Source organism: Acanthopagrus latus, chromosome 5 (genome assembly GCF_904848185.1).
Source record: "Acanthopagrus latus isolate v.2019 chromosome 5, fAcaLat1.1, whole genome shotgun sequence".
Classification (NCBI taxonomy): domain Eukaryota; kingdom Metazoa; phylum Chordata; class Actinopteri; order Spariformes; family Sparidae; genus Acanthopagrus; species Acanthopagrus latus.
Window position 1 is genome coordinate 4,419,604 of NC_051043.1, and position 17,192 is coordinate 4,436,795.

At 40.9% G+C, this 17,192-nt stretch overlaps 1 protein-coding gene across 5 annotated transcripts in view; it reads right to left on the reverse strand.

Moving 5' to 3' along the window:
- adgrd1 (adhesion G protein-coupled receptor D1) overlaps positions 1-17,192 on the reverse strand; it is a 56,991-nt gene that overhangs the window by 8,350 nt on the left and 31,449 nt on the right. For all 5 annotated transcript variants that reach the window (XM_037097501.1, XM_037097500.1, XM_037097503.1 and 2 more), the window contains 2 exons: positions 2,401-2,474; positions 1,704-1,827 (listed from right to left, as the gene is read on the reverse strand). In XM_037097501.1, coding sequence (XP_036953396.1) covers positions 1,704-1,827; positions 2,401-2,474 — 198 coding nt within the window. The remainder of the gene's footprint in view (positions 1-1,703; positions 1,828-2,400; positions 2,475-17,192) is intronic.

The window sequence follows — 17,192 nt, forward strand, 5'->3', positions numbered from 1 at the left end:
CAAATATAAAAGAACTGCATTAAAACTAAGATATGCCACAACTATATACACATAGAAAAATAAATACTATTAGTAATAGAGATGTTAGATATATACCTGGTACTACAACATAACTAGAATGTAATATTGAATTATACTGCAATAGGTGATCATTTACAGTGCTACAGCAATTTAGTAATAGTATTTTGCATATGATTTTACACAGAAGATTTAGAAAAAAAATGTGAGCTGAAATATCGCACAGATTTATACTATACTATACTATGAGGTATTGCGCAGTTGCCTATAGTTATAAATGACTGATCAAGTAATGGCTGTGTGTGTGTGTGTGTGTGTGTGTGTGTGTGTGTGTGTGTGTGTGTGTGTGTGTGTGCTGTTTTAATTGTGACAAAACAGTTATGGTTGCATTGCTGTAAGTAAGTGCCATACAAATAAAGTTTGATTGATTGATTTCAAGAAATTTCATCAAGCTAATTTTTTTTACTTCTACTTTAAATTGAACTGTTTTTGAGGCTTGTTTCCCTCTCGCATTGAGTCACTGTAAAAGTACAGTCAATTCCCTGTTTTCTCATGACTTAGGGATAGATGTATACATTGTCCAATAAGTGATAATTGTGTTTCTCCATATCCACATGGCGTATGGCCCGTTGCACTGATGTTGTTTTGGAGTTCAGGCTATTTTGAGGGTTTGGGTTTAATTCTCCATTAACAGTCTTCACATGTGCCTTGTCATTACGAGGGCAGAGGAGTCTGAGCCTCCCAGAAAAAAAAGGGATCAGTGGGATGTTCTCTCGCAGCTGAGGGATGAGGCAGCCCACTAATTAGAGACTGGCGAAAGGAAAGTATAGCATCAAATAGACTTCAGCTCCTTAAATACTGTGCTGGCCCACTTTTCTCCTCTTTTTTATTTAAAGAAGCCATCGTGGATGCTGACCAGTCAATGCAATAGCATATATTCTTAGATAACAAAGTACACAGGCTTGGAATTCAAGTAGCGCTTCATGGGGAAAATGTAAATGTAAAATAGCAGGCAGGACAGTGTACAGAGAAGGGAATGGTTGAGATTATTCAGAGGGACAGTTGAAAGAATGGTTTAAAGTGCAGCCTGTGGTCCTTACAGGAATGGACCAGTGACCTGTGCAGCGACCCAAAAAGAACCACACTTCATCATAGTTGTCTGAAGTGCCTCAAGTATAAAACCGCCAGTGAAACCGACATTGTGACTGTGTGGGTCTGCTTACAGTTGACCTCAGGGGTGGAACGATAAACTGTCCAGAGGCTGCAGTGGGGGCTTCTGGTTGATGGGTTGCTTGTGTGGTAAACCACGGTTTCCTGTCCAATTATGTTCCTAAAAATCTACTTAGTTCGCGACAAAGAGTCAGAGAGAGGGGCACACTTTGGAACACCACTGGTAAAAAAAAACATTCCTCTGAAAAGTAGAGGGAGGTTTACTGATTTTAAAAATGACTTAGTAACAGAAAAGCACAAGGCTGAAAATCATCAACAGGCCTTCTTCCCCGAAGACATTTTAACTTGTCATAGCTACAGCCAGAGATAGCGCCAACAAAGAGCATAGAGAGCTTTTCTGGTGGACTCCATGGGACCTTGTATAATGCTTATCATTACATATTTTCACAGTCTTATATTTATGAAAAACCACGACTCTCCTGACTTGGCTGCTATAAAGTGTAGCCAGAACATACCTTTATCGGCACTACTTGCATAAGTATGGCAAAGTTGGTGAGATGGTTGCACAAACACACAGAGTACGTCATGTTGCCGTCTGAGCGAACACAGCCTTCATTGGACCAGATCCCCTCATTTGAACTGAAAAAGATGACAATTATTATCATTAACAGAGACACTCAAGAGATGCATTAACATAAATATGAAACAAAAGCCAACATAGAATTAAAAAATGTTTTTTTATTGGAGTACTGCTGGCAGGGATCCCTCTGCATGATCCATCGTGGGAGGCACACAGAGAGATTTCTTAGCTCAGTGTACCAGGGCAATCTGACAGGGCAATCCAATAATTTACTTTAGCCTCCAGGCAGAGGGGAGTAAGGAGAGGAAGCCTTTGAATCCAACTAAAACACACTCCCTTTAGAAATGATTTATACTTTCTAAATTGTGTTTTGGCTCCATTTATTAGATCACCAGGGCTGTTGCTCAAGAGACATAAAACCAAAACAGCAACACATGCAACACTGGATGTTTTTGATTTGAATAAGAAAAGGGAAACACACCTTTTCCAAATCACTGGTAATTTCTCATGATTTAAAACCTTTAAGACTTGAGCGAAGGAACATGCAGCAATCAAGATAAAAATCTCTCTGGCTCTGCATCTTGAACGAATAATTAAGACACGCTGCATCTAATTCATGAACACAAACCCACCTGTAGTCCAAGAAGGCACAGTAGAGGAAGACTTTGTTGCTTTGATTCAGTACTTGTGCCTGCTGTTCTTTAGTCTGAAAAAGAAAAATGACATAAACCTGAGATCTTAAATTGTGAGTGGAAAGAAAGAAAGCCATATAGAGAAACAGTTGCATTGCAAATTGAATTATTTAAGCCACACATGAGCAGCATTCCTTCCTCAATGCTCTTTGGCTTTATTTCCATCCATATGCTCAACAGAGGCATCACATCTCTACATATATTAGATATTTTAACAGAACAGCCTTGCAAAAGATTGTCATTAAACTCGCATGCACGGGGTAAACCGCTTTATTAATTTTGCTTCTGATACAAAAGGGTGTTTAAATGTCTTGAAAGAAGGCTTGAGCTAAAGTGCTGTGAGATCATACTAGAGGACAGACAAGACGCAGATCGACACTCAGCAAAGGTGATTATTACACCGAGAGAAAATCCCTGCTGTCCTCAAGGATCTTATTTGATTATAGCTCACTTTTTCCGTGTCATTCCTTCATATGAGATCTGGACTCCCGAGAGGCAGTGAGCTAATGGCTACGGAGCAAGAATGCAGTAATTGGGGCTTGGCCCTAGTTTCAGGTCAGTCCACTCCCCTCCTCAATCTGTCAGCCGAAGAAAACAACAATTCCATTGGCTGCTCGGGTGTATACTAAGAGGCTGCACACCTCTTCTCCTTCCCCCGAGCCTCCACTCTTAGACGGAATAAGTGTATGATTAGATGGACTCCGTCTGCCCCGTTTCCTTCTGGAAAAAGTGAGAGTGAGAGTGAAACTGACAGTCAGGCTGTCAGTTTCCTGGCCCATAGGCTCTGCGATTCATATTACAAAGCACAATACAACTTCATTCAATTCAGACCTCCCCGTGTAACTAAAATGCTGCTCTCATTCTGTCTGTCTCGCACATGCGGCTCTTCAGTCATCATGTATTGTGACCCTGGAGATGAACGTGATGGATAGATATTCATGTTGCCCATTAGAGCGGGCTGCACATCGGCTCCAAGAACCGCCAGAGCGCTGTAAATGCAGCCCGTCATCACGAGCCTGCCGCCAGCTTTGAGGAGCTGTAAGTAACCCTGTGGGTGAGTTTTACTGCTCCCTCGTGGGCTAAGAACTCACATTTCTTGTTGGGTGTAAATGAAAGCAGATGGAAGAGAGACAAACTGTAACTGGCACACTTTAAGGCTTGCTTTACAGTGTCATATTTGTTCCCGGCAATCGCTGAGCCTTTAATGTTCCTGGGCAACGAAGGGAGACTAGTTATTCACGTTAAGCATAAAATGTTAACTCTGGCTCACGGGAAACGAGCCATCATTATCGTTCCACAATATGCATCAGACGCAAGCTACAACATACGATATGACTGTCTACAGATCGTTTTCAGGTGTATTTTTGCTGAGAACCGTGCACGTGTTGCAATGAAAATAAGTGAGACTCAATATCTAAATGACTGTCACCATACATAAAAGGAGAGCTGTTGCTTCCTCTCTTGCAATTGTGTGTTTGTGGCAGGTCAAGCACGAGTTGGTTTTTCCAGGTGAGGTTGGAGACCCGGAAAAGTCACTGGTGTGAGTGCTAAATTGCACTCAGAGATCTGGCTGAGCTTTGCGCGCGCGCTCCATTGTTCCCTCAGCCACCAGCCAAGACTTGAGGTGGTGCTCCAAATCTTTATTAAAGACAGGAGGCCGCCTTGGAAATAAATTTGAGCCCCGTAAAAAGGAGAGGACATAGGGAGTGAAGGACAGTGACAGGAGAGTGACGCAGAGTGACTGATGAAGGAGAAAAGTCAGTGACACATAGGCTTAAGTTGTTCCTGGTCCTTCTATGTTTCTATGGCACAGACCAGTGTATAGATACAGGTAATCAAATGACAATGGTAAACTTTTCTTCCTTTTGCTTGCACCCAGAGCCCCTCAGTCATGGGAAACATCTGCCCAACTTGCAGTATACAATAATTTTTGGTGATGCTTAAGTTTAATGGTGGTGACCAAGCTATTCTATATAAAGTTAGTAGCTAATTAGACGGCTGAATCCAGTAGTTCCCAGCCTAGAGGTCAGGCCTGTAGCAGGGTGACAAGATAAATCTGAGTGGTCGTTAATAATTCATGGGGGAATACCTTTTCTCAAATTTTTGCTATTTTGTGAAATATTAGATAACGATAACTTTACAGTCTTTGGGATTCAAACTATTATTTAAATATAATGATACGTTAAGAGGGTGGAGATCACTCTTTGGTGGAACTACTAATAACTTATGGACGCCTTAAACATGACCTCCTCTAGATACTTCTGTTCTTTTTAAGCCAAAAATATCGAGAACTACTGGTTTCACTTTTAATTTCGGTGTACTGTATTTTTGGAGTTTAGGAGGGTAAAAAAATACCTCAATGTAAACAGCAAACTACTAACTATATAAGTAGGTATTTATATGTCAGTGTTACAGGCTAAATGTTTAATATTTCCTCCAGTATTTCCAGTTTCTAGTTAAATGTGATACTAGTAGTGTTGTAAAAATTATTCAAAAGTCATACTTGAGCAAAAGTTAAGATATTTCATTATACTATAGTAAAATAAAAGTCATCCATAGGAATAGTATTTTAATTAAATTATCAAAGTATCTGATATTAAATGTATATAAATATAAATATCAAAAATAAAAGTAAAAGTAAATTATACACATACTCACATGTACTGTATGTATATACTGTATGCTTTGGGGTTGTTTTTGATTATGAAAATCAATCTTTTTTTTGTATCTGATTGCAGATAAAAAAAAAAGATAATTCATAAATGCTTTGGCTCTGATGCACAGCAATCTGCAAAGTAACTAAGTTAAGGTAAACATATGGAAAACGTACATAAATGTGAAACACTTGCCTCGAAAAAGGTAGAAGAATAGAAGTATAAAGTAGCGGAAAATAGTAGAGTACAAGTACCTCAAACATGACTGTACTTTCCATCACTGGCCGCAATAAAACTAAGAAAGAATCCTGTGTTTTATTAACTAACATTCCAGCAGCTGCAGGGGGATAAAACCACTGTAAATCATGATGCAACTATTTTGAAGCAGAAAAAAAATCTTCTTAGCTGCTGTGTCATCATCATAATATTCCCTCTAATAGGATAATGTTTTACCTAATAGATAATTAACGTTGTACCCTGATGACAACACACCCCTGCCAGTCACAAACAGGACCACGCCAATAACTTGTCAGTGGGAACAAAAGTGATCATCATCAACATGAAAAGCACTGGCTGCAGTGTGAGGTGTGTTGACCCAGAGCATGCCTCGTCCTTCTGCTATTCAGTGAGTGTGTTGAACCTGCTGGGTAAAAAGATGAGGGATGAAACTAAACACTCACATCCCTGCATCACAAAAGCATGTAAGTCGTAGATGACAGACAGAACCGTGTAATTTGGACGAATGCGAGCCTCCCTGCTCTTTGTGATGTCTTTCAGACCTTCCATGATTGGCAGAGTTGGAAGCCAGAGTCTTGCTGTGGTCGAGTTAGCTTCAGCAAACATTGGGAGCATGTGTGTCTGCAAATCCCAAGATGTCGAGCAACTCTGAGCCAATTTAAATCCAAGCTTTTGACAGACGGCTCCCAAGCAAGGCGTTAATAAAGAAAAGATGGACAGAGCACTGGGGATGTTGACGATTACAGCTGCTATGACGCATAAGCGGCATCCAGTAGATCCTTCAACCCTTGTTACATTTTTGATTTAGTTTTCTATTTTTTTATTCATGCCCCCTCAAGAACGATTTACCTACAATACAGCTGCACTTACAAACACTGAAAAGAGAAGTGTGAGGTTTGGAGTGAGTTATGCAGGCAACAAGATAATGATGAACAGTGGCATCTGACGAGTGGCCAACAGGACCAGCGGGACAATTCGTGGCCTAAAGCGCTGTGAGCACCCCAGGAAGAGAGGAAAGAAAGGCAGCATCAGGCCAAAGCTGATCCAGCATGGACCAAGAGCTGTTCCTCCACCATGCCTTCTTCTGGCTCGTGTCCGTTCGCAGGAGAATGGATGAGATGTGAATCAGCTGTCTCTGATTTTCTTTTGCTGAGTGAGCCTGTTCACGTATCTCCACAGAGATGTGGTAAACCTTAACATTCTGGATTAAACTGTTGCACTGGATGGGCCGACCTTGTTCAGATCTGACAGGACACAGGACTCCGGTAAGAGGATTTATGTGTCTACATAAAGAATGCTTGGTGTTTAAAATCAGTTCAAGTATATGGCCTGTGGTTTTTACCGAATTTCTGATGCTAAGATCTCTGTGGCATGAAATAAGATGAACTTTTCATAACAGACACTATGGTTACTTATTGCTGGAAGTTTAGCAGGTGTCACATTCAGTTTTCATCATAGGAGAGCTGACTGACAAGACAATGGAGGATGATTTATTCTCAAAGCGTAAAACAAAAGTGCCTGTTTGGCAATATGTTAGATTCAAATTCAGGGATGATAGAAAACCTAGGAACATTAATGGGGGTTGAAACGTCACTGATCAGTTGGAGGCATGCAGCCGGTCACCTGGAGACCTCCATCAGATAACAGTAACATCATTACTCAACCAGAAGGCCTGGATGAATTGAGGCGTGAGGGCAATTTTCAGCCAAAAACGTTGCCTATTGGTTGGATGAAAAGGAAGCATACATGCACGAAAGCTGGCATCAAGGAGGCAAAGAGGCCTCAGCTGAGCCTGGAGAGGGACTGCAACACCAAGAGCATGAAAACATCGTGGCTGATCATGTGTGAGACAACACGACCAGCCGCCGTCTATAACCAAAGCAGATGTGAGACAAGTCCTGCTGAGAGTGAATATACTGCATAAATAAGAGTGCTCATATGTTGGCTGTGTTCTAAAAAACATGTGCTGATCAGCTGGCTGATTGTATTACTAAAATTTTAAAACATCTCACTCTCACAGGACCATCAGCAGTATGCTTTCAGAACCAACAGATTGACAGAGGATGCCATATCTACTGCCCTCATTACACACCTGGAGGATAAGAACAGCTACATCAGGACGCTGTTTGTTCACTTCACCTCAGCATTCAACATAATGTACGCAACTGATTGGAAAACGTAACACCATGGGCTCCTGCACACAACTCTTCAGTTGGATATTGGACTTCCTCACCAGCACATCCTAGTGCTCAACACTAGAGCGCCACAGGGCCGTGTGCTCGGCCACCTCCTAGTCACAGGAGCTGATTGCTGGTTTTAGAAAGGAGGCAAAGACACACACCCCTGTCTACATCATTTGAGGGAAGGTGGATCAGGTGAACAGTTATAGGTTCCTTTGAATTACAATCACTGAGAATCTGTCTTGGTCATCACACATGAGCACCCTGGTTAAAAAAAAGCACAGAAAAGGCTCCTCCGTCCTACAGAAAATTTGGAAGACTAAATTCTGGAGCAAGATTCTGGTCGACTTTTACAGTGGAGCAATAGAAAGCAACATCACAAACTGGCATGGTTCGTTTACAGCCCAGGACCAGAAGGCTCTACAACAGGTGATTAAAACCACCCAGAGCATCATTGCTACCCATCTACAAAGCATCAGTGACACCGGTGAAGTAAGAGGTCTACGCAGAGCTCACAGGATACTTAAAGACGTCACCCACCCCGGCCACAGTCTGTCTTGCTGCCATCTTGCAAAAGATACAGAAGTATCTGCTGCCATACATACAACACTCAGCACTAAAATATACATAGCAGAACTCACATTATTTTGTTTTTTAAAACCGCTGTTTAAAAATGACAAAATAAATTGTCCTTGTGCCTTGAACAGTAAGGGAGGTTATGATACCAAAACCTATACAAACATTATCATCAAGATGGTCTTCTTCTTTCCCAGACACAGGAGGAGAGCTGAGAATAAGGCCACAGGCAGCGCAGCGAGAACGCAGGTTTTCCCATTCATTATAATGAAGGTAATCCATCTTGGCTGCGGCGGTGCGTGCCGCATGGGGCTCCAAAATAAAGTGCAGCCGGCTGCAGTGAAAAAAGTGAAGTCGACTCAACTGCCAGGGAGAAACACGGCCCGAGGTCACATTGCAGTGGCCAATCACATAAGCTGGCCATCAAACCTGCTGCATGAATTGCTGAAACCATACCGTACTGTAACGTAGTGTGTCATGTGCATTCAATCAGTTGCCTCGTACAACAGCTTGAAACACATCCGAGGATGCCGACCATCACTGTTGGACTGGCATGCTTAATCTAGGCACGTCAGCTGATCAGAGGCCCAGTAATACAGTGTCATGTTATTTAGCATGGCGAAATGCTACAGAGGGAACACAACAAACATTTCTCTGTGTAGCGTGACGTTTCACTTGATGATGATCACTCGTTTGGTCTTGCGCCCCAGTTTAAAACACACTTTAATTTTCTGCCTCGCATCCTGCTTGTTTACTGTCACGATCACCTGTCGGACTAGCAGGTTAGTAGCGTAACAACTCAGCAGCTTCACCTTTCAGCAGAACGATCAGATGGGGTTCCCAACACGTCACACACACTGGCCACGGAGTGACCACATTGAAACATTGAGTGAAACATTGCACAACTGGATTTGGTCTGAATGCACTCAGTTCCACAGTCAGGTACAGAGGCCAACCAGTTTCCCCCCAGGGATCAAGTATTTATGATTCTGATTCTGATATAGCATGCTGCTGTGAAACCAGTTCAACAGTAGGGTACTGTAACATGTATCTACAAGCAAACATAGATACATACATTTCAGACACAGCGGAATCAAATCTGATCCAAGTACTGGTCAAAAGAATAAAGAAACTGTAAGGAAACAGTAGTTTTGGTTAATTTAAGAGCTTTTTCCAGAGTATTATACTCTTGTGAGAACATGAGATGCAGTAGAATGCCACATAAAGGGCTCGAGAGTGGACCGTGACTTAATATGAAATATTATTGGTAGAAAACAGTCCTGCACACACCCACACATTCCACCCAGGACTTGTATGACAATATCCAGCCACAAAAGCAAAGGAGCAAAGAAGTCTAAATACAGGCTTTGGTTGTGCTAAATTTAAAAAGCAGCAAAAAAAAAAAAAAAAAATTACAGAACAGTGTGAGTGCTTAAGTAAGAAATCTTCTCCTTTTCCCTCAAACGTTCCAAATATTTGAGAGCCCAGCAAGCCAGGGTGTAATTTGGACTGCACTCTCTCAATTTGGTACAGATATCAGTTTTTTAACAGTGCAGCTGCCAGCAGAGTCTCAAAACATTATTCAGAGCTGCCATTGTCATGTGTACAGTAAAGTGAACGTGATAAAATATGAGTCAACAGAAAGGCTGGCTGGGGCGCGGCCAGGTCTGACAATGACTAAATTGTTCTGCGTAATAACAGAGAGGCCATCCATGCATTTCTCAAAAGCTACACTGCTGTTAAATTTAGGCAGGGAAGGAAACACTTTATTGCAAGTATGTCTGGGAAAGCGCGCTGAGCTATGGTGTCACTTTACTCAGTCCAGCAGGCTCCGAAAGACCAACTACAGCTCAAAACTTGACCTGGAGTTTGAGAAAAACCTGCCTGCTGAACCACTTTAAGGTCAATATATTAAAGCATCGCACTGACACAACCTGCGGCTGTGATGGAGAACAGATCTCTTCTGATCCACATTCAGAATGTGGAGTAATGCAACTGGCCTGTAGTGAGATCATGCTGTCAGGGGAAATGTAATAAGACGTGCAGCTGTGGTCTCAGCTCAGTATCTGAGATGAACACAGAAAACAACGAGACGTGTTGAGAGGTGCAGGGTGTGAGGAAAACTGGGGACAATTAAACAACCAGAAATTACGGAGCCGCGTTTGTTTTGCTGAGTGGCAGACATTCACGGAAACGCCGCACTGTGGATTTGACTGCGAAAACACAAATGCAACGCACTGTTATTCCTTTAAGAACTCAACTCACATGATAGCGGGAGATGTTCTCCATGCATGAATTCACACGTGTTAGATTCCCAAAGGCTTTCATATGAGGCCACTAAAATATTTCTCTGGTTTCTGGTCTGTTTCTAGCAACATGTTTCCAATCAGAAGTTGAGGGCTGCAGATAAATTATACTGTGGGAACTCGAGTGATATACTGATTATTCTGTTGTAACTGTGAGTATTGCGTATAAAAGTTAAAATTCCCTGATTTCTGCTTCTTAAATGTGAGTATTTGGGGAGTTTAGGGTTAGGGTTACTCCTCTGTGACAGTAAACTGGATATCTTTGTGTTGAGGACATCATCTTGGTTTTTTTGCAAGCAGTGACATATTTTGAAAAACTTTTTTTTTTTTTTTGAACATTTTATCTCACTTTGTTCACATTTGAGAATGTCAAAATGAAAACTTGTTTTGTGGACTGTGAAACTCAAAGTTCCTGCTCTGTCTGTGATACTGATGTTACACAATAACATGCTTTTAAGCTCCAAACATGAATTTCGTTACTTCCCTCATGGTCACAATCAGGATTACTCTGACTATTCAGAGGTTTACAAAAGAGATTTTTATACCATCACACTGGAGTATGATTGTTAAACAGGTACGAACTAGTATAACTTTTAAATGGCCGGTAATTATTCAGTATTGTTAAGACTGACACCAAAGACTCATTTCATTATCAGTTCATGGTCTGTAAAAACATCAGAAAAAGTAAAAAAAAAAACCTTAACATAGTTTTGACAAACGCAATTTTCTAAAGACGATCTTGTCGCTTTGCATCACTTCTGGGATACAACTTTTTTTGTGTGATGAACAAGCAAAAAACCCAACGATTTTTACATTTACTATCATATAACATCATGAAAGCCATTTGTGCTGAAACCAGTGAAAAAACGGTTATTTGCTTGTCATAATAGTTGCAGATTCATCTGGGTTAGGTTTAGACAAATTGTTCCGGACAAACAGATTACACCACTTCCAGTATTTCTCGGTCATAGTTTGTAATGATGTGAATAATGAACCTGCAATTGAACCTGGATGAGATAAGCAGCAGAATATGAATGAATTCATTAAATGATTAATTCAGATAGGTTCATTAAAGTTGTTTCTGCTAAAAATCAGCACTTCTTCCTAGCAGCTGTATTGTAAGGATGACTATTGGTGCTTTCACAAAATATTAACATAATGAGACTTTTGATAATCAGTAATGTGGATATAATGACTAAGATGTTCATTTAACAAGTGGAACAGTCTGATAAGTTCAGAAAATGACATCACCTCACTGCAACACAGCTAAAACTTTCTCAGGGCTCATAAACAACCGCCGTTCCTGAAATTCCCTTTGAACGCTATTTCATTAGCTCCAAATCATGTTTTACCCTCCTTGTGCTGCCACAGAGCGACTCATCTCGACAGAATCAGCAGCAGGACCTTTTCCTTTTTGCTTGACATAAGCTCTGCTCTGTTCTGAGAAAAGTGAGAGGTTGTAGCCGAGGTTGGAGGGGTGACAGAAAAGGGGGTGTTGTGGGAGGGGCCCTAAAAGAAACTCTAAATCTTTTGGCATGAGAGGAACAGCCCCATCTGTGATTGATCAGTGTTTTGGCTCACGCAGCTTGTATTTGTATGTGTGTTGGTGTAAGGATGGGTGTGGGTGTTTGAGAACGAGGGAGAGAGATGGAGGAGAGATTTTGCCCACAAGGTTTAAGCTGGGCGTGTGCTAGGAGTTATAAAAAGACTGGCAATAAAGAGTGATCATTATTGTGGCAGAAAAGACTGATACCAGCACTGGCCTACACAGCTTTAAGTAACCTTTATGTGTTAATTGTTACGCTGCTGAACAATTAATTAAATTAATTATTTTTCACACGTTTAGGAAGCTCCGACAAGCCTAGATGTCTTTTTGAACACAAAACACCCAGCTGATGCTTTCTGCCCTTGACCTCTTTACTTAAATCCCACCAAACGCTCCTACACGTTCTTATATTTTGGGTGGTAACTGTTGAATACGGCTTCATGGAAAACTTAGTCACTGCAGTTTTTTTTTTTTTTCAGTTCAATCACTTGGTTGTTATTTGGGTTGAAAGAGTTACGGTAATGTTACCTCAGAAAGTGAAAATGATGAACTCAGTGATCACTTAAAAAAAGACATGCAATTATTCAGTGTGTGTAGAAACGTTTTTTTTTTGTGCTCTAACCATAGGTGAGTAGTTGAGGCAGAACAATACTCAACTTTGGGGGGGCCGAAGCCAATACTGCTTGTAGGGAATAAAGAAAAATCCACTATAAATATATCTGCTGGTTAACACACATTGACACAGTGGCGAAGATATGTAATGAAGGCAGGATAAAACTGATGAAAGTTTGACTAAATTTGCTTTCTAAAATGACATTAGTGAACTTAAACAGTGAATGTCACTAGGAATTTAATCATTATAAATAACCCTGAGCATCTCTTTTATGATCTCAAAAATAGTTTTCATATGACATTGATGTATTTGTGATATGCTATTTGCTATGTGGTCAAATTGTTAATTTTTTGTCTGCTTTGGTTGTGTTTATGTTTGCTTGTGTTCTACTTTCAGGGTGTTATATTTTGAAAACTGACCGGATGCCCTGTTCCGTTCTTGCGGCTGACTCCCTGCCCTGTCGATCGGCTCTGCAGCTTTAAAGTCCGTGACACACCAGCCAGATGGTTGAATATCAGGCATTGCTGGGGCCATCAGTGAGAGTTCATGGCTCTAGTCATTGCGGTGTATCTCGCATCATTGGCATTAGTTAGGCATTTTCAGGGGCTTTAAAGCTAATTGAGCTTGAAGAATTGGTGGCAGGTCAGCAGTCAGAGAAACCACTCCGATTTGCTGTGTAGTTAAGAAAAGAAAATAGAAAACAAAAGGGAAAGCCCCTTGAGCCTGTTGATTTAGTATCTATGATTTCACCCATTTAATGTGGTTTCTCCTTATTTTTCCTCCTCCTCCTTTTTACCAGTGTCATTTGTAACTTTTTATTGGACATATTCTCTATAAAAAGTGTTTATACGCGCAAGAGTGGTGTTAAAAAGTGCTGCTTAATCAAAACAGCGATTTATATTTACCCGCAGAAAGGTATTCATTTTATTTTCTCTCATGCAAGCCTGTTGGCTGGGTTGGTGGGAGGATTTTGTTTTAGTTTACTTTGTACAGATCCAGGCTGGCAGTTTCAAACTGTTTCCACTGTTGATGAAGGTTCTCAGTCATCCAGGTCATGGTAATTCTAAGTGCTGTATTGTAGGCAACTGGACCTGTTTCAGTTACTCAAACACCTTTCACATCTTAAGGCTTCTTAAGCTCTGTGTTGGAGTGTCCTTACAGAGTCGTTAAGGACACAGTTTGTCTCTGAGTCTGAGACGCTAGGGCCACTATTTCCAGTGTTTAAGATAAGCTAAGCTAAGCAGCTGCTAGCCATAGCCTTATATTTAGCATACACATATGAGAGAGTTGTCAATTGTCGTATCCAACCCTTTAGCAAAAAGCAAATGATAAACTGACAAAGAATTTACGCCACGTGTCCACACTCCTCTTGCGTTTTGATTCCTTACAATTGTACTTTTTTTTGGAAAGGCTACTGATTGGTTCTTTACAGTTATCTCCTTCCCTTATTGGTCAAGCACCCATGTGACCCATTTATGAAAGAAAATCAAAGAATTCTTGACTACCAGTGGTTAACTCAACAAGGATAACAAATTACAGCTGTCGATGACTTCATTATCTACGCTAACAGCTGTTGTGCGGTGAAATTATGCATTAATAAAGCACTAAAGCCAAACACTTGTGATGAGGCATCATGCTAATCATATATAAAACTTATTAGACAAGTGAACGGAGGCACAGATACAGACCACCAGCACTCTTCCAGTGCTGCCACTCCGTTCCACCCTTCGCCTTGGCTCTTCTTATGGCGCTGCCAAACTGACACACTGCTTTATGAGCCTGTAAAGTCAGGCCCTCTTGTCAAGATCTGTTTTTTAAATCCTCTCAGTTGTGACCCCATAAATCGACTGCTCATGAAATCAATCTTTCCATTCATTCACTTCATACCAGCAGTGTGATGCTTGAACGGAAAAAGGAGGACACGGAGAGGGTTTCAGCTGTTTTTTATGTATGTATTAATGTTTAACTGCAGACACCAATGCTTCCCACCCTCCCTTTTCTTCCCTTCTTCTCCCCTTCAGTTAGACAGCTGTAATAAATCACTGATGGAGCCAGGGACCAATCAACACCCTGCCGAATGGCGTGAGAAAGCGCGCAGGCCTCCAGAAGCCTTGATAACACCTTGTCTGGGTATCAAACCTGCTCCGTTATGCCGCATAACGTGTGATGGTGGGACCTCGGATCTGACTGAGTCAGCTGGGAATGGCGTGACCTCACGCTTCTTTACAAGTCCGTGACTCCATCAATCCACCGTAGGACCTTTTTTATCATGGCAGGTGTCAGGTAGTGAAAATGGATGACGCTTGGGTCCGAGCCATGACAGTAGGTGATTGTTTGTACAGTGCAGGAGACAGCACACTGGCCTTGTTGTAACCATGACAGCATGACAAGACAGATGAGGAGGCTGACACGCTCACTCCCCCCAGGTTGAGGTTTTAATGAAGTCACTGGGTTGCTTGTCTTGTTTCGGAGGATAAACAGAGAGGTCAGCTGCAAATCAACTAACTACCAGCCACTGAACCGGTGCTATGTGAGGACATCGTTGAGGCTCAACTTGTGCAGACAGTAAAAAGCAACGTAAACAATGACGGAAAAAGGTCTGCCACATGCTGTGTGCGAGCTGCCCTCTCCGCCTCCAAGCGAGAGAGGCGATTATTATCCATCAGGTGCCAAACACAGCAAAAATCCAAAAATAGTCACTTTTTTTGGACTAGAACCAGCTCCAGGTCGGTGCCGCAAACCAGTTATTTCAAAACAATCCTTTTTCTCGGAGCCAAAATCGCTGCGTGCCAAGTTACGTTGCAGCTCCTAAATATAAATCCTTGTCCGAGCTAGGCAGCCTTAGTTAAGTTGAAAAGAACTGGCACGGTGCGTTCTGATCAGTATGTGTTTGTAATAAGTAAAATAGCTTATTTGTAATGTGCTGGAGAGGAAAGAATGCAAGAAACCTGATTTTACCTTACATCAGAGATAAAGGCTCACAGAAATAGAAACACCTCGATTCAACAGACAGCAGAGCTGCTGAGCATCTCCAGCACTCCTATAACAAGGGAGATTATAAGCCCTCTCCCATGGTGTCTGCTCAAACAAACACAGTAATCATTGTCACAGGAACCAAGCCAGATAATTGCAGCATAAACATTTATTTCACCAGGGAAATGAAGGCAAACAAAGCAATATTGCCATGGTTTCATGAAGCTGCCTGGGTTTAATTTACGAGCGAGGAGGAAAAAAATGTATTGGTAATTCACTTCAGAAGAAAATGAATCACGCTTGTAAAACTTGTAGAGTAAACAGAACTACATTGTTCGGGTTCAGTTGGCTGGTTTTGTTAAGTGCCTTATTAATACTACTGGATAATTGGTTGTCATACAGCAAACCCTCATTTTGTTGCACTGATATAATTTATGTCCACAGTACGTACAATTTTGCTCACTACTTTAAAAGAACAGTTTAACAGAAAATGCAAATTCAAGCTGAGTTGCCTCTAAAATGTAATGTATATCGTATATCTTATTAGTTATTATCATTTGATAATAATACGTTTCCTTACAGTATTACTGTTTGTGTATTGTGTTGTCACAACTTAGATTGATTTGATGAAAAGCCCTTTTTGATTCTTTTGATCAGCGGACCCTTACGGACAAAAGGAATATAAATTATCAAGGTAAAAGACACAAATTAGGACTTGGCTTGACTTAGGCTGCTTCTAACATAGGGAGTCACCGCTTTGTACCCTCTCTTGTACTTACCATGCCAGCATATCTGAATGAATTATTATTATTATTATTTTCTGGTTCCTGTTAAATGAACTGAGCAACTGAATTGTGGAGAATATAACAGATCTAACTATGTACAGCCTGATCATATCGAAAAAAGTGAAAAAATTTATATCATTAGACGCTTCATGGTGAACTGGTGGGTCTAGTATTTTTTTTTCCAGTAGTAACGCGTTCCTTGGCTAAGTAACTGTCGGTATATTACCACACGTCCTATTAATATTACTCTGTTATGATAAAGGTAATATATTACTTTTGTAATGCGTTACCATTAACATTACATTGTTATCTCTGAAGTTTCACAGTCCACAAAACATTTGTGCCATTTATGTTTTTTGTGTCTTTTTTAACATTTTAATACAAGTGTCCGAGTCCAGTTGCCTAGGAGAATGCTGCGACACTGTTCTGCTGCGAAGCTCCAGAAATGTTTTGTGGGCTATGAAACTTTACCTGACTTTGGATGTGCATTGGGGTGTGAACTGAAATGTCATGTTTGGGTGAACTGTTCCTTTAAGCTGCTATAATACAGCGAGATAAGAACATAAAAGTGGAAAAAAGTGTTTACATTGGTCCATGCTTTTCTAATGTATTTCCTTGCTCTCTTGCCTCCATTTTTGCTATTTATAGTTTTTTCTAAAAATAATTTTCTCTTGATTTATGTGAAGGGATTTATGTTGTCTGCTCTTTGTGTTCGATTATGCAGCATTGTCTCAATGACTGTTGTTAAACTGTATCCCTATCTTTGAGAAATATTATTATTCTGTATTCCCCTCTGCTGAATAAATAATAAAAAATCATGTTGTTTTACGCTATCCCAGCAGACTATTAACACAGGTATTCG